This window comes from Hemitrygon akajei, chromosome 5 (assembly GCF_048418815.1).
Source record: "Hemitrygon akajei chromosome 5, sHemAka1.3, whole genome shotgun sequence".
NCBI classification, from domain to species: domain Eukaryota; kingdom Metazoa; phylum Chordata; class Chondrichthyes; order Myliobatiformes; family Dasyatidae; genus Hemitrygon; species Hemitrygon akajei.
The window spans coordinates 62,153,309-62,172,214 of NC_133128.1; the positions used below are offsets into that span (position 1 = coordinate 62,153,309).

At 38.7% G+C, this 18,906-nt stretch overlaps 1 protein-coding gene across 2 annotated transcripts in view; it reads left to right on the forward strand.

Moving 5' to 3' along the window:
• pola1 (polymerase (DNA directed), alpha 1) overlaps nucleotides 1–17,177 on the forward strand; it is a 295,953-nt gene extending 278,776 nt beyond the window's left edge. For both annotated transcript variants that reach the window (XM_073045628.1, XM_073045629.1), the window contains exon 37: nucleotides 16,285–17,177. In XM_073045628.1, coding sequence (XP_072901729.1) covers nucleotides 16,285–16,436 — 152 coding nt within the window. In that variant the 3' untranslated portion in view covers nucleotides 16,437–17,177. The remainder of the gene's footprint in view (nucleotides 1–16,284) is intronic.
• The last annotated feature ends 1,729 nt before the right edge of the window (nucleotides 17,178–18,906 follow it).

Here is an 18,906-nt window from a genome sequence, read left to right on the forward strand (position 1 = left end):
TCGCTCCACTCTTCAAGAAGGAAGAGCGGCAGAAGAAAGGAAACTATAGGCCAGTTAGTCTGACTTCAGTGATTGGGAAGATGTTGGAGTCGATTATTAAGGATGAGGTCTCAGTACTTGGAGGCAGATGATATAATAGGCCATAATCAGTATGGTTTCCTCAAGGGAAAATCTTGCCTGACAAATCTGTTGGAATTCTTTGAAGAAATAACAAGCAGGATAGACAAAGGAAAATTGGTTGATGTTGTGTGCTTGGATTTTCAGAAGGCATTTGACAAGGTGCTACACATGAGGCTGATTAACAAGCTGCAAGTTTTTTACAGGAAAGATTCTAACAGGGATAAAGCAGGATGCAAGGAGTGAGAATAAAGGGTGCCTTTTCTGGTTGTCTGCTGTTGACTGGTGGTGTTACACGGGGTCTGTGTTGGAACCGATTCTGTTTTATGTTATATATCAATGATTTGGATGATGGAATTAATGGCTCTGTTGCAAAGTTTGAAGATAGGTGGAGAGGCAGGTAGTTTCGAAGAAGTAGAGAGGCTACAGAAGGACTTGGACTGATTAGTAGAATGGGCAAAGAATTGACAAATGGAATACAATGTCGGGAAGTGTATGGTCATGCACTTTAGTCGAAGAAATGAAAGGGTTGACTTTTTTCTAGATGGAGAGAAAATACAAAAAAATGGTGGAAAGGGACTTGGGTGTTCTTGTGCAGATTTCCCTAAAGGTCAATTTGCGGGTTGAGTCTGTGGTGAGAAATGCAAATGCACTCATTTCAAAAGGACTAGAATATAAAAGCAAAGGTGTAATTTGAGATTTTGTAAAGCCTCACCTGGACTATTGTGAGCAGTTTTGGGCCCAGTATCTTGGAAAGGATGTGCTGAAACTGGAGAGGGTTCAAAGGAGGTTCATGAAAATGTTTCCAAGGTTGAATGGCTTGTCATATATGATGGCTCTGGACAAGATTTCAGAAGAATGATTGGTGACCTAATTGAAACCTATCGAATAGTAAAATACCTTAGAATGGATGAGGAGAGGATGTTGGCAGAGTCTAAGACCAAAGGACACAATCTCAGAATAGAGGGGAATCCTTTTAGAATGGAGATGAGGAGGAATTTCTTTAGCTAGAGCGTGGTGAATCTGTGGAATTCTTTGCCATAATTGGATTAGACATTGTCTTTGTGGGAAAACCAGAGAATGGTAGTAGATGGTTCCTTCTCTGACTGTAGGCCTGTGACAGTGGAGTGACACAGGCATTGGTGCTGGGTCTCTTGTTGTTTGTCATCTATATCCATGATCTGGATGATAATGTGGTAAACTGGATCAGCAAGTGTTCAGATGACACCAAGAGTGGGCGTGTAGTGGACAATGAAGAAAACTATCAGGGTTTGCATTGGGATCTGGACCAGCTGGAAAAATTGCAGATGGAATTTAATGCAGACAAGTGTGAGATGTTGCACTTCAGTAGGACCAACCAGGATAGGTCTTATAGAGTGAACAGTGGGACAGTGAGGAGTGTGGTAGAAAAAAGGGATCTGGGAATCCTGGTCCATAATTCATTGTAAGTGGCATCACAGGTAGATAGGGTTATAAAGAAAGCTTTTGGCACATTGGCCTTCATAAATCAAAGTACTGAGTACAGGATGTTATGTTGACATTGTATAAGATATTGGTGAGGCCTAATTTGGAGTATTGTGTGCAGTTTTGGTCACCTACCTATAGGAAAGGAGTAAGTAAGGTTGCAAGTGTACAGAGAAAATTTACAAGGTTGTTGCTGGGACTGGAGGACCTGAGTTATAAGGAAAGATTGAATAGGTTTGGACTTTATTCCTTGGAACATAGAAGATTGAGGAGAGATTTGATAGAGGTAGACAAAGTTATGAGGAGTATAGATAGGGTGAATGCAAGCAGGCTTTTTCCACTGTGATTGTCTGGGACATGGGTTAAGGGTGAAGGTGAAATGTTTAAGGGGAACATGAAGGGAAACTAATTCACTCAGAGGGTCATGAGAGTGTGGAATGAGCGGCCAACTCAAGTGATGGTTGCTGGTTCAATTTCAACATTTAAGAGAAATTTGAATAGGAAGGTTATGGAGGGCTATCGACCAGGTGCAGGTCGTTGGGAGTAGGCAATTTAAATTGTTTGGCGCAGGCTTGATGGGCCAAATGGCCTTTTTGCATACTGTTCTTTTCTGTAACCCTATGATATGAAATTAGGAAGTGTTGTTGGTAGTGAAGAAGGATGTCATGAAGTCCTAATCAGTTAGGGAAGAGGGCTGAGAATTTCAGTTTAGATAGTGTGAGATGATGCATTTCAGAATGCTGTACCAGTTCAGGATTTATATTATGAATGGTAGGGCATTATGGATTGTAATGGAACAGAGAGAGATGTAGGAATACAAGTGTGTAGTTGGTTGAAAGCAGCATCACAGAGTGGTGAAAGAGGTGTGTACTATGCTGGCCTTCATCTGTCAGGACGTGAGTATAGGGGTTGGGACATGGTGTTGCAGTTGTGCACATCGTTGGTGAAGCTGCACTTGGAGTACTGTGTACAGTTTGACCAACCTGTTACTGGAAAGATGTAATTGAACTGTAAATAATACAGAAAAGATTTACAAAGCTGTCGCCTCGGCTAGAGGTCTGATTTATAGGAAGAGATTGGCTTGGCTAGGTCTTTATTCCCTGGAACGTAGGAGAATGAGTTGGGGGGGGGGGGGGGACCTTCATAGAAATGTTTGAAATTATGAGAGGCATAGAGGTGAAAGTTTTTTTCACCTGAGTAAGGGAGTCCAAAACTAGAGGGCATTCTATAGGTTTAGGGTGAGAAATGTAAGACCTGAAAGGCAACTTTTCACTGCAGAGGATGGTCTGTATATGGAACGAATTGCCAGAAGTTGTTGTGAGGCAGGTACAGTAGTATAATTAAGAAGCACTCGATCAGATAAATGGAGGTGAGACCTGGAGGGATATAAGCTGAATGCAGGAATTGGGGCAAACTGGATAGGCATCATGGACATTTTGGACTCGTTTAGCTGAAAGGCTTGTACTTGTGCTGTATTGCTCTGCGACTTTATAAAGACTGGGCTCCACTGCTACCACCCATGTGGAGTACAGCAAAGCTGAATGCTGATGGCTGTTGCTCAGTCTGTTACACAGTGAATCCAGGATACACTTTCATTCAAATTATGGGGCACCAGCTGGAACTGTTAGCCTCTCTGTATGATTCAGCCAAGTTTTTGTATGTTAAATGGGAATTGTTTTATCCTCTCTGGGAAGTGAACATTTATCATTTCTGGAGCTCCCCTTCTTCTTGACCTTCTTGCATTTTCACCATTGACTCATTTCAGATCTGCAATATCAATATCAATATAAAGTATATTGCATTTGCTTTAACCGTACCTGGTGTGTTCTGTTGAAAGAATTTTCTAGTTAGTTGGTTGGCTTAGAGAATTTTTATTACCAAACATGTTAGCAGTTAGGATTTTTTTAATTAACATTTGTGTAGTTATTACTTCCTTTATTAATAGTTGACATTAACTACTGAACTCTGAGAAAGCAACAGTTTGCATTAGTTGTCATCATTCTCTACTGATCTATAAATGTTATAAAACCATCCTGCCTGAAAATTGTAAATATCTAGATCTTCTTGCAAAGGAGCTAAGTTTCCAAAAATTTAACTTGGGAGTGGTATCTGGCTGGTTGAGTCAATTGGAATATGAAAAGTTTTTATGGTTAAAATGCATAGTGAATATTACCTGAATTCTTTTGACTGCTGTTATTGTTGATTGTGGAAGTTTCATTTCAGTGGAACAAAATCTTTCACTGATATCTTGACTGATAAGCATTTGCAGGCTGACCTTGAGAACATGTACCTACAGTAAACTGTTACCCCTGCATTGTCAGAACAATTGGATTTCAGTGGACCTTTTGAATGTTTAGACTGTGCCTTAATTGGAACTGCAGTGTTTCCCTTGGTGATAGACCTGGGGTCAGGATTTCAGTGTGTTACAGTGTGCATATATTTTCCCCAGTACAGCAATGGTATCATAATACTGAAAAGCCTGAAGTTTGGATTATATCTTGCAAGGTTGCCTTCAGATATCTGTAGTACAGATCACCTTCCTGTCACATTTGCTCGATTGGTGTCACATCATGTTTCTGCTTCACATTGTAAAGTGTTTCAGGGCCATTATGGCAGTTTGTATGACCAGCTAGCATGCAGGGCATTAAACATTTTCAAATGCACTGTTAAAAGTATATGTTGGAATCAGATTGTGGTCTGACAGGGCTACAGGATTGTCAGAGAAAAACAGATTGCCGTTTTAACACGTTTTGTGAACTTTATTTTAAACTCAAAGTCAGCACGATGAAAAGTGGGCTAGCATGTTATTTTGTTCTTCAACAATTCCCACCGCTGCCTGGGAGGAGTTTGTGCGTTTCCCTGTGACCGCGTGGGTTTCATCCTGCTTCCTCCTACAATCGAACGATGTACCAGTTGGTAAGTTAATTGGTCATTGTTAATTGTCCCTTGATTAGGCCAGAGATAAATCGAAGGTTGCTGGGTGACACGGCTCGAAAGGCCAGAAGGGGTTATTCAGTGCTGTGTCTCAATAAATAATAAAATTGTCATAAAATATAGACCAATAGTGGCACACGCACAAAACACCAGATATAACCCGGATCAGCAACTGTCTTGTTATTAAAATATACTCTGATTCCTGTTTGTTGTGTATCTGATCTGGGAACAAAGGGGAAATATCATAGCACTGAACCTGATTTTGTATCTTTGCCTCAGACGAGCTCCAACCAGAATGATTTTCTTTTCATTTATTCACAGCAGCAATTCTTTAGGCCTTTCTGAACAGCATTTTCAACAAAAACTTAATAAGGAGGCTGTTTTTTTGATGTTGATGCTCTTTACCAACTAGGTTAAGGTGGCCTCATATATGTATAGGAGCTTGCAAAGACAGGGAAGATTTCAATCCTATTGGTTTAAGTTGAACTTGTTCATCAAAATTAGAACAATATCAAAATGCATTTGGTATAGTATCACATAATTTAAAAAGTAAAAGAAAATTGAAAGCCATGGAAATAAAAGAATTTTTCTGTCAAATTTTTATGTTTTATGTATGGCTGGAATACCTTGAGCAATTAGTGTTCGCTGTCAGGCTTGTAAATCCAGAAATAATAAGTGGTGAGCACACACCCATAATTAAATCTAACCAAGAATCTTGGTTTTAAAGCAACGAAAGGTAGAACACCAAAATCAGGATTAATATCACTGGCCTAGGTCATGAAACTTGTTATTTTGTGGCAGCAGTAAATTGCAATATGTAATAATAACAACCATGAATCACAATAAGATAGTGCAGTATAAAAAAAAATGTAGTACAAAAAGAGAGGGAAAATTTACTGAGGAATTGTTAATGGGTTCAGTATCCATTCAGAAATCTGATGGTGGAGGGGAAGAAGCTGTTCCTAAAACGTTGAGTGTATATCCTCAGGCTTTGTACACCTTCCTTGACGCTAGCAATGAGAAGAGGGCCTATCCCGGATGATGGACAGTTTTAGATTTCATGATGTTTGCTGCCTTTTTGAGGCATTACCTTTTGAAGATGTCTTCGATGCTGGGCCCGTAATGGAGCTGACTGAGTTCACAGTTTTTTGCAGCTTTTTCCAATCTTCCCCTTGATACCCGATGGTGATGCAACCAGTTAGAATCCTGTGCATGGTACATCTGTAGAAACTTGTGAGAGTCTTTGGTGACTTATCAAATCTCCTCAAACTCCAAATGAAGTATGCTGCTGCCATGCCTTCTTTGAAATTTAAAACTGCTCACTCTCTACTGTTGATCCCTCGATGAGGACTGGTGTGTGTTCCCTCAACTTCCACTTCCTGAAATCCACAATCAATTCCGTGGTCTTACTGATGTTTAGTGCAAGGTTGTTGCAACACCACTCTACCAGCTGATCTGTCTCCCTCCTGTACTACTCCTCGTCACCATCTGAAATTCTGCCAACAATAGTTGTGTCATCGGATGGTGTTTGAGTTGTGCCTAGCCACGCATTCATGGGTGTAGAGAGAGTAGAGCAGTGGGCTAAGCATGCATCTGTGAGGTGGTCCAGTGTTGATTGCCAGCTAGGAGGAGATATTTTTGTTCCAATCCACGCTGACTGTGGTCTCTTGATAAGGAAGTCAAGGATACAGTTGCAGAAGGGGTTATAGAGCCCAGATTTTGGAGCTTATTGATTACTACTGAAGGTATGATGGTATTGAACACTGAGCTGTAATCAATAAACAGTAGCCTGACATAGGTTTTGCTATTGTAATTGTTATTGCTTTTTCAGTTAACACATTGCAGTGTTAACCAAATTAGCAAACTAATTTTAATCGCATTGTAAACTTTAATTACCACCGAATATTCTCTCTAGCATTAAAAATCAGTTTTTAATAATGTCAAGTCTCATCTGTTCAAAGTATAATTTTGTTGTATTTTAAAAAGTAAAGTAAAATTTATTTAGCAGATTATGAGACACAGGATTTCTTTTCCTGTTTATTGCACACTCATATTTAGGGGCACTAAAACTGGCCTTAGTTTCAGAATCCAGTTCTGGAGCTTTAAACTATTTGTTGCTTTCATTTTCATTGAAGTCTTCCGTAGCTAAATTCAGAACTTTTCTGTAAGTGGCAAACTGTACAGATCTTCGGACTTGCATTTATGCTGCCTCTCTTACGTCTTCAGATCTTCCTAAAAGAAACTTTCCAATGAATAGGTTATTTTTGTGGTTTTGCAGGTGAACATAGCATACTATAGATCCTGCAGAGGGAAATCAAATGACTGAATGATTTGCTTTTGTCAGTTGGTTATTGAGGACAGTGGTCCAGGAATTTCTTGTCCCACCACTAAGAAGTGGTGGAGGTAGATATTGTCACAGTATTTAAGAAGCACTTGATGAGCACTTGGATCACTAAGACAAAGAATGCTATGTACCAAGTGCAAGTAAATGAGATTAATATGTATATATAAATTTTGATAGTTGGGGTACACCTAGTGGTCTGAAGGGCCCTTTTCTGTCCTGATGACTCTATGGCGTTGTTTATAATCAGCTAAGTAAACATTGATGTCTCAATTTAATTACTGCACTGTAGGCTAAACTAGTGTGTGCATGGGTAGATACGTAATGCTTACATCTGTGATGATTTGTCCTTTAAGTGTTTAAAATAAATACAATTTAAAATTTAAGTGGAAGTAAAATTAAATGATAATTATTTTGGCCTTAAATCATTTGCAGTGGCAGTGTTGCTACATTGCCTAATGCAGTACAGTTAGTGGGGTCATTTTACAATCACCACTAGCTAAGTACCTGCATTTCAAGAAACCTGCACATTTGGCTGTTGAAAATTGCAGAGAAATTGCAAGAGTTGATGTTTTTAACCTATCTCAAAAATCTGTGCAAATGTGGAGAGCTTGCCACGGTAAAGAAAGCAATCCCCTCTGCAGCAAAATTCAGATAATTTTGTAAAAATGTCTGTTTGTCAGAGCTTGGATGTCAAAATAGTTTTACTTCAATGGCTTTGATAATCCAAAAGTTAGGCTCTTTTGTCTCTTTAATTTATTAATTCTATAAAATAAATATGTAGCTTTGCAATCAGTTAACTTTGGAAAGCTTTTTAAGAGATTACACAGTCTATCATCACCTGCGAGAAAGGAAGAAGGCAGAGTATCCTTCATTCACTTGTGCTGTAGCATATTTTATCCTGATTGTGACAGGAAGATTATAGTACAAACAGCTTCTCCAGTTCTGCACTCAGTGTTCAGCTGAATTTTGGTACAGAAGTTATTAACTGACATCTGTTTACAGTATATGGAAGTACAATTTTAGAAAGTTTAGGCTCTTATACAAAATATGCACTAAACGTTTCAGATTTTCTTTATCCTGCTAACTCGGTATGAATATTACTTGACTAGTGATTGAAGTGTTCATTATTTTGCCTGTAGTGATATTTCAGTTTTGTACAAGGTAATCAAGGTTACTAGATAAGACCAGTTACACCAGAAATCCAAAGTAACATGCACTCTTTAGTAATGATATACACAATGTAATGAAAAAATGGTCAAAAGCCGGATTTGTCTATGCAACTGAATACAGCTTTCTTTTGACAAGTAGCTCAAAAATCTTTTCATTGGCAGCATCACTGGAATCAAATCATTGGGACAGTGGCTTATTGATGTACTTACATTTTTGTGTGATTGTAATACTTGCTGATGGGACAAGTGGAAGATTATTGCTTACAGATCAAATAAACAGTATTTTCACTTTGTCTTTAAAATTGATTACACAATCACTGTTGTCTCTTGAGCTAATGTTTTTGAGCTATTGGCCTCAATGGCACCACCTATAGGATGTTGATAGTTTGACTCTTTCTGGGCCCCAGAGCTGAAGATTGGACAGCAGGGATGACCCACTGTATCCCTGCTAGCTCTACAACTGGAACTATCAACATGTTCCTTATCTTTGTTGCTTCTGCATTATTATTTTTTAACGAATTAATCCAATCCCCTGTTGCAATCTCAGCTTCTATAACCCCTGGTAGGAAAGATATGAAGGACACTTTTAGAAAGCTTAAGTGCTTAGGTGTGTTAAATTTGTCACATTTTCTTTATTCTGCTCATTCTGTGAGAATATTATGTGACCAGTGATTGAAGTGTCCATTAATTTTCCACAGTAATCTTTCAACTTTGTTCAAGGTAATCAAGGTCACCGAGATAAGATAGTTACACGATAAATCCAAAGTAACTACTACACGGTTTAGCTTGCTAAAATAAACTGAAAAATTATGCTTTTTATCCTTTTGAATCATTGCCGTTTTTTCAATTCAACGACCATTGTATGAACCGTGTCTTTCTCCCCAGTGGATCTGTTGTTGCCCACCAAATCCATTCCAGGCTTTCTATCTAGAAATGCTTCTATCAAATGTTTGGCCCTGCTCAAATATCAGAACAGCTCCTTTCAGAGACACTAATAGTACCCTGTATATTGTGGCAAAGATAGACTATTTTCATCTTTCTCTAATAGTCCATACCCTTTGATACTTTTGAAGACACCATTCTTCTCTAGAGCTCCCCATCCTTGTCCATATGGGTAGGGCTTCATATACTTCTCTCTTTTTCTTCAGTAGTAAACTCCTTTTCCTGTGTCTCTGTATCTTGTAAGGATGCCTCCTATTCCTCATCTTCAGTGTCCTTTGACGACGTCAGCTCTGTATCACCTCCACTCATCTTTTGTGCTGTTGATCAATTGACTTGCATACAACTTTTGGGACATTCAATACTGAATAAGCAAACAGTTACAACGACTAAATATTATTTGTAATCTCCACCACCAAGCTGATTCCATTCCTCTCTCAGATTGCTGATTGTAACCTATTTCAGTTTCAATCTTAGTCACATAACTGGCCCTGAGATAATCTTTGGATCACATGTCCATTCAACCTTTTTTCTACCTCATCGATGTCACTGACTCAATACTGTCTTTATTCCTGATGAAACCTTCCTCCTTACTTGGCAAAGCACTTTTAACTGGCCTCTAACATTACCTAAAACTCTTCAATTGTCCTAACAATCACAGTATTTTTATTATTAACCCCTGGCTTCTAATTAAACAATGCCTCGATTCTGAAATTTTTACTCTTGTTTTTCAGTCCCTTTCAAGACCTTTCCTTTCCCTATCTTTGTCATCCCTCCAACTGCAATCCTATGAATTAACTGCGCTCCTTAATTCTGATTGCTTGAATATCTCTGTCCAATATGCAGTGCCCATAAAAAGTATTCACCCCCCTTGGAAGTTTTCATGTTTTATTGTTTTATAAAATTGAATCACAGCGGATTTAATTTGGCTTTTTTGACACTGCTCAATGAAAAAGATTCTTTTGTGTCAGCGAAAACATCTCTAAAGTGATCTAAATTAATTACAAATATAAAATTCAAAATAATTGATTGCATAAGTATTCAACCCTTTTAAAATGACACACCAAATCATCACTGGTGCAAGCAACTGGTTTTAGAAGTCACATAATTAGTTAAATGAAGATCACCTGTGTACAGTCAAGGTGTTGCAATTAATTATGGTAAAAATACACCTATATCTGGAAGGCCAACTTCTGGTGAGTCAGTATCCTGGCAAAAACTACACCATGAAGATCAGAACACTCCAAGCAACTCTGCAAAAAGGTTATTGAAAAGCACAAGTCAGGAGATGGATACAAGAACATTTCCAAGTCACTGAATATCCTTTGGAGTACAGTTAAGTCAATCGGCAAGAAATGGAAAGAATATGGCACAGCTGTAGATCTGCTTAGAGCAGGCTGTCCTAAGAACTGAGTGACCGTGCAAGAAGGGGACTAGTGATCAGGGAGGTCACCAAGAGACGTATAACAACTCTGGAAGAGTTACAAGCTTCAGTGGCTGAGATGGGAGAGACTGCGCATATAACATCTGTCTCCCAGGTGCTTCTCTTGTCACCGTTTCATAGGAGAGTGGCAAAGAGTTGAAAAAAGTGTTGAAAAAAAAAAATCACATGAAATGTCAGCAAGAGTTTGCCGGAAGGCATGTGGGAGACTCTGAAGTCAGCTGAAAGAAGGTTCCATGGTCTGATGAAACCAAAATTGAGCTTTTTGGCCATCAGACCTATTGCTATGCTTGGCGTAAGCCAAACACCACAGATCATCAAAAACACACCATTCCTATCGTGAAGCATAGTGGTGGCTGCATCATGCTGTGGGGATGCTTCACTGCAACAGGCCCTAGAAGGCTTGTGAAGGTAGAGGGTGAAATGAATTCAGCAAAGTACAAGGAAACACTGGAAGAAAACTTGTTGCAGTCTGCAAGAGAACTGTGACTTGGGAGAAGATTTGTTTTCCAGCAAGACAGTGACCCCGAAGCATAAAGTCAAAGCTACACAGGAATTGCTTAAAAACAACAAAGTTAATGTCCTGGAGTGGCCAGGTCAGAGTCCAGATCTCAGTCCAATTGAGAATATGTGGCTGGCCTTGAAAAGGACTGTTCACTCATGATCCCCATGCAATCTAACAGAACTTGAGCAGTTTTGTAAAGGAGGGTGGGGAAAAATTGCAACATCCAGCTGTGCAAAGCTAATAGAGACCTATCCACACAGACCCAAAGCTGTAATTGCTGGCAAAGATGTATCTACTAAATACTGACTTGAAGGGATGAATACTTACAATTACTTTCTGTTTTATATTTGTAAATAATTTATATCACTTTGTAGAGATCTGTTTTCACTTTCACATGAAAGAATCTTTTTCTCTTGATCAGTGGCAAAAAAAGCCAAATTAAATCCACGTGATCCAATGTTGTGAAACAATAAAACATGAAAACTTCCAAGGGGAGGTGAATACTTTTTATAGGCATTGTAACTCCAAACTTCTTATTAAACCTTTCTGTTATTCCCTCCGTTAAGTCACTCCATAATACATGAGTGACTTTAACTTGTCTTCTATTTCAATCTTTTTGTGCCTTGGTAGCAAGTTTTGTTTGGCAGCAATTCTGTGAACAACCTCATGAGATCTTGTTTACATTAAAGGAGTTATATGAATGCAAGTCCTTTTTCTTGTATTTGTCTTGTTAATAACTATAATCTCTCTTTTCTATAATGAAGATGAACTTTCACTGTACCCTATCCCTGGTTTGAAAGTGCTTCCTACATTTGGTTGTCGAGAATTACAGAGAACATGCAGCTGTACCCTTGTCAGTGATTCACTTTAATCCATTGTACTTGAACAAAGTATCAAGAATCCCAAATTTCTTTTCAATTATCTTTTCAATCTGCACTCAGGCCTTAAAGATCTCATCGTCATCCTTGATCACTTGTCCCTGAATCTCAAGAACTGAAGTGATTGTGGTTCATTCTGTTAATCTTCTACTAAAAATGAACCTTTTTGCATTTCTCTGATGTCTGCCCCTGTGGCCCATCTATCCAGACCATTAAGCCAGCCTTCCAGTCTTGTGCCCAGGTCTAAACACATTATATAATGGAAGATATCTTCACTATCATAGTGAAGTAAGTCTTGCTTTGTTGCATTGCTAAATACTGTATATAAACAGGTTCATCAAGCAGCCCTATATGCTGATCCTGCTAAACCCCAGCACCTGATATTTGGAAGTAGATACTGATTCCAATCTTCAGTGTGAATGAGGCGTTTGGCAGTGCAGCCCTCTACTACAGAATTCAGGCTTAAAGAAAAAACTAAAGCAATCTGACTAACAATCAGATTATTCATTTGACTGCTGCTTGAATAGATATTTTTGACTAATATTTTTTATTTCTGCCAAATTGATAAAACTGCTTGGTGCATTTGCATCACGGTAATACGTCATGTTAATGAACTCTCACAAACTCAGTGGGTTTTGTCAGCTACACAACTCCACAACTTCAAAAGCAATTCCCTTTTGTTAGTGTCTGAATATGCTACAAGAATGCTCTGGGACTTTCCTTGAATAGCGACTAATATTTCTTGGCACTTATATCCAGTATGCAAAAGACCTTGAATTGATTACGTTCCTATTTCTACCTCCAGGCATCCCAAACACTTATTATTGCAATACTTTTTAATGTATTCACTATAGTGATGTATAAAATTACCGGAGCCAGTCTGTATAGAACAGTGATCTGGGTGTTGTCGAGGCAGGGATATGTAACAACCCAAAAGTCTGCAGATATCTCTCCTGCAGTGCCATGGGACCTGACAAAATGGATGGTTCTATGATTTAATCGCACCCGAAAGCTTTGTGCAGAGGGTTGTCCACTGAATGAAAGATGTAGCGGTAAGGCAAAGCCCATCACATCTCTTTGCTAAGAAAGTGCAAACCTCATTTCAACATACTGCTGTCTTCCATTAGCTCTACTTCAAATATTTTCCAGTGGAAAGTGATTTCTGTTTCAAGTACTCCTTATGACTTCGTTCTGAAAGCAAGTAAGAGCTCAGGGTGTTTATTGTTTTTTCTTTTCACATTGGATTTGGAAAATAGTGGTGACTCCAGATCTCTGCCTAGGCTGAAATACTACATCCAGCATGAACTCAGCATGTTTATTTTCTGTTGCTTGGTACTGATCTAGGCTGAGAATTTTTGTGCAGAAATGGTGGGAAACAGAGCAGTGATAAGGTAAGCATGATCTCTGGCTTACAGTACCTAAAAGGTGACACACTCTGATAAACAAGTGATCTGCTTTTGCAATTGGATATCTGAACCAAGCAGGTCTGTGTTACAGGAAGGAATTCAAGGATGGAGTGGCATAGTGGCTCAGAAAGATACTGCACCTTATTCAAGTCTAGTAACCTGAGTTCAATCCTGGCCTCTGCTACTAAATGTGTAGAATTTCTCCTTGTAACTGCACGAGTTTCCCCAAGTGCTCTGGTTTCCTCCCACAACCCAAAGATGTGCTGGTTGGTAGATTAGTTGGCTACAGTAAGTTACCTCTACCACAGATAGGGTAAGAGAATCAGTGAGAAGGAGAATGAGATTGTTCTGTAAACTAGCATAGGCTTTGGGCCAAGTGGCCTCCAACATTGTAAGGAAGATATGACGGAAGGTTTTGGAGGGGGAAAGATCTCACTTTCACTATAATGAGATTCCAATATCTTACAAAATTTTAAAGAGGATTAAGAATTGTTTAAATATGTTAAAGATTAGAACTGAGCAAAAATAAGCTTGTCCTTCTTGAACTCTACCATCATGCTAAACTGAAACCAGTATTGCAGTTGTAGTGGTGTGCTTGATAGATAAACCTTTCATTGTTGTGTCATCTGATAGAGCATGAGATTTCTTGCGGTTCCAATAAAGGTAACTCAAGTTTGACCTTCCTTCTACATACGCTGACATTTTCTTCCTTCCTCAGTTTTTTTAGCCTAAGTACATTGCACCAAAAATTTAAGGCTGACATTGTATTATACTTTTAAAAAAGAACAGTTTGGGAAATAAAAACATTGGGAGAAAAGTACAATAGCCACTAAGATATTTAAGGTAGTTGGAAAGGACCTCCATGTGATTAAGGAGAACCCTGTTGTGATCAAGGTATTTATTAACACTGTTCTCCTTTTTATCTTGCTGTTGCCATTTTTAATGCTGTGGCTTAGTTTTCATGTACAGTACCACAGCACAAAGTATGTCCAGCAGCTGAAAAATGACTGTGTTTGAATATTTTTTTAAAAAACTCTTGGACAGCTACATGGACAGGAAAGGTTTCAAGCAGGGATTCCCAACCTGGGCCCCATGGACCCCTTACTTAATGGTATTGATCTGTGGCGTAAAAAAGATTAGGAACCTCTGGTTTAAAGGGAGATGAGTCAAATGGGGGCAAATTAGATCAGCTTACAGGAGCATCTTGGTTGGCAAGGATGATCTGGGCCCGACAGCCTGTTTCTGTCATAACTACTCAATGACCATAAATCAGCTTGCGTATTAAACAGTCTTTCCATAAATGACCCAATTTAAAATATTGCTTATTGCTTTCGGTTTCTTTCAATTTTTTCTCTAAGGTGGAATATTGTCTGGTTAAAGTTTAGAAGTTTTCTTTTACTTGTCATTTCTTGAATGGAGTTTAAGGAAATACAAATATTGACAAATGATATTGCTTTTTGAATAAAATTTTCTCTCTGCACCCTTTTCCAGTTGCCACTACCACTAACCCACACTGACACGTCACTGAAAATAAAAAGCCATTCGTTGTGAGTAATTGAACTGAGGACGTCTTTGCAAAAGGCATCAAAATCTTTTTGATGCCCGATTCTAATGTTTACATTAAGTATTCCCAGTTTGATTAAAATTATTACATATGAAAGTAGGAAAGGTTGTTCATCATCAGCTGAAGTGTTTCTTTGACTACTTAATATTCTCTCGCCTAGCTAGGCTGGTGGCAAAAGTTAATATCTCAGCAGAAAGGATGGGGAAAAACAGAGGAGTTAATTCCAGTTTTAGTAATCAAATGACTATGGTTATGATCAAACTATTCTATTTCTTAGAACCCATTAACAAGTTTTACCTATTCAGGAGAAAAAATAATTATTTCTTATCAGATTCATTGGAGCAGCAAATGCAATGGTCTACACTGAACCAAGCATGTGTATAAAATACTGAAACATAGAGGGCAAAGGATTATCCATTAATGCTATTGAAATAAATCTGTTGTATTGAATATTTTTACAGAGTTGAAATTGTATTTTTGCAGCTTAGGAAAGCTTTAATGGTATAAGAGGAGCTATTGACCACACAGGCCTGTCACTTTTTGTTTTATAAGTGTAAAGTAATTGTCATTTCGTCACTCATGCATTTAGCGTTAAAATATTCACTCCTCTTATACTGACAAAAAAATGCAAGCATATAAATGTTTAAGACTAATCTTACATGCATAAATTTATTTGAAAGGAAGTTAAACCATTTTAGATTGTTGTAACTGTGAACAAGAAAGGACTGCTAGACTTGAGCTAGTTGCTCATTTTTCATATATGAGGGTCAGCTTTATACAGTATAACTCTTTCCATTGTAGCCTTATTATTATTTTAATTGATTCCTTTTGAGGCTTGGTCACATTTTATCCAGAGTGCTTTTCATTGAATCTAATTTTGGCAATTACTTGTGTCACTTTGCTTGGATATTTATTGTGCAACTCATTTCCATTTTGATGAATTTTTTTAAAATCTGCCTTTCTTTCTAGTGATTTCCTAATTATTAGCATCATATGTCTTTAATGATCTTTGTTAAATTAGTTTTTTACAAATTACTTCATAAACTTAATGTCGCTTACCTGCAAAAGGGACAGAAATTCTTTCGCAACGTTCAACTAAAGTCCCTTTGCTTGGCAAAGGTTCCCAATATGTGTTGCTCATCTCCATATCTTATCCAGGTGGATAATAGGGAGTATGCCACATGAACCTGGCTAACTGCCTTATGCAGATTTATAGTTTTAAGTATAGGGTTTTCCGATATGAGATTTGTGACATATTCGATATGATTTAGAATTAGCTCTGTTTCGATGGAAACAGGCAATGAAATAAAATGTGTTTAAGTTAATTAAATTGGCTTTTTTCTGATGAGTGTTGGTGACAAACAATTGTGAGATGTATGTTTTTGTAAGGAATTGGATGGATATTGAACAAATAAAGATTTTAAAAACTTTCAAGTTGATTAACATTTTACAGAGCTGGAGCACTGAGAAACAGTAGTTTTGTTTCTAAAATTTATTTCTGAATACTCTTTTTCTTTTTTCAGATTTCATAAAGAAGTGGACTCGTGAAATGAACGAATACAGTTCTGTGTACAAGCGGCTAAAAGGAGTCATGGATGATGTGCTGTCTTCCAGCAGCTACTCTGAGGTGAACCTCAGTAAACTCTTCCAGCCATTCAGTACAGTCACTAAGTGAAAGAGATGGTGCTGTCTCACGTTATTTTTAATGGAATGGATCCAGAACAACCAAAACATTTCTGTTTATAATTTTGAGATCTGTGAAGATCTAGGGAATCGCTCTTTACATGTGATCCACAAAGTGAAATCTAACTCTGGTTATGATGCAGGAAGTCAGAACAGCAAGTGTTAGGAAAAGGCTCAATGAGCTCATTGCATAGACTTGTTTTAAAATAAAATTTGATGAAAGATGACATTGCATATGTTAACATCGGTTGAACCTGTAAAGCGATGAAAGTAATCCATTAAAAGCTGGCTGGGAAGGCAGTATAGGACCGATGGTACTTTTGTTTTGAAAGGGTGATCGAAAAAGATGGATCACTGCAGAGTCCCACTTACAGTGAAGTGGAACAACAGGTCTCATTTAGAAAGAACCAAACAATCTGTTTAAGTGACTTAAGCATATTGGGTTGGAGGACGAACAGACAAACACAACGGCCTTTAATAGGCAGCTGCCAATACATGACACAGGTACAACAATCTATTCACAATTTCTATATGTATTTCTTCCTATCATTTTAAAAGTAGATGTTAATTTTTTTAATGTAAGAAATCTTTTACTTGTACAATGTTTATCATGTTTTGAATAAAATCAACTTTATTATTTCTGAATCGTTTCCAACATGTGATTAATGCTTAAAAAAGACTTGTCTTTTACTGTAAAGAATTCTAATAAAGGTTATTGAAAGTTCTTATTTTATTCATTGATGAATCTGTGCATCATTCCAGCATTCGTAAATGACGACTTCATAAGTGAACCTCACTGACTATGCTGTTTTCTAGAAATTGTAAGCTTTTTATTAGGGCCGCACAGTATCGTGGTGGCTAGCACAATGCTTTACAATATCAGGGACCCGGGTTAAATTTCCACCACTGCCTGTAAGGAATTTGTATGTTCTCCCCGTGACCACATGGGTTTCCTCCCACAGTCCAAAGACATACAGGTGGTTAAGTTAATTGATCATTGTAAATTGTCCCGTGATTAGGCCAGGATTAAACTGGGGAACTGCTGGACAGCACAGCTCGAAGGGCTGGAAGGCCCTCCTCTGCACTGTATCTTAGTAAATTATTATTATTAATTTTCTCACTTTTCCAACTAAAAGATACAAAGAAAGCAAACTTTACAGGTGGTTTGAAATTTAACCTATTGATGCCACAAGGTGGGCACAGCCATGAGATTGATGCAGTTCGCAGCGGACCAAACCACATACAATGTGAAGGCCAAGGGTGCAATTTCTTGACATGTCCAAGGAGGCTCAGGGTATAACTCAAGGGAGTTAGAGCATGGTTGCGTCCAGCTCCAATAAGACCCGTTTCATTCCGGAACTTACAGAGGCACTTCACTGGGAGTAGGTTTTGGTGAGAGGAGACTGAATAGGTAGGTGGAGGTTAAATTTCCTAGGGTTATTCTTCCAAATGGCATGCCACGATTTCAGTTGGGACAGTGGTGTGCTCCTCATGCAGGATGTGGGAGATCAGGGAGAGTGCCAGTGTTCCTGATCACGTCATCTGTAGGTAGTGCATCCAGTTGCAGCTGCTGACTCATCATGTAAAGGAAATGGAGCTGGAACTGGACATATTTAGTCTCATCTGGGATACCAAGAGCATCATTGTCAAGCGTTTTAGTGAGGTGGTCACACCTGAGGTATATGAGCTCCAGGAGGTTGGGTGATCACCAGGAGAGGGATGGGGTATAGGCAGATAGTGCAGAATCCCCTGATTATTCCACTCAGAACAAATATATCACTTTAGAAACTGGCGGGGGGGGGGGGGTTGCCCTATCTGGGCACAGCAGCAGCCAGATGAGCGGGGAAAAATACAGCCAGAATGAACATTAGCAATAGGAGACTATAATTAAGATTCAGACAGCAGATTCTGTGGCCAGTAAAGAGATGCCGGTGTCTGTAGAATCAAGGATGTTCCAATCCCATAGGTAGAAAGGGTAAGAGGTACAGAGAGTTAAGCCCGCAAAGCAGGACCTCGAAGGTAGTAATATCTGGATTACTCCAGATGTCATGTGCTAGTCAGGGCAGGAATAGAAAGATGGAACAGATGGATGCGTGGCTGAGGATCTGGCACAGGGAGCAGGGTTTCAGGTTCTTGGATCATTAACCGGAGGGGAACCAATATCCCAATTGGGAGGTTCACTAGTGCTACATTGGAGGGGGGGGGGGGGGTAACTAATTTGGCATGGATGGAAAGAGCACCATGTCAGAAGGTGGAGGGACTGAGAGGAAGGTAGATATCTTGACCAGTAAGAATAGGCAGGAGCAAGGCAATAGACACGACAAGATGGATGAGTTGAAGTGTGTGTATTTTAATGCCAGGGGTATTATAGGTAAGGATGATAAATTTAGTACATGGAATTGTGATGTTGTGGCCATAACAGAGACTTGGTTGTGGGTGGGGGGAATGGGAATGGATGCTTC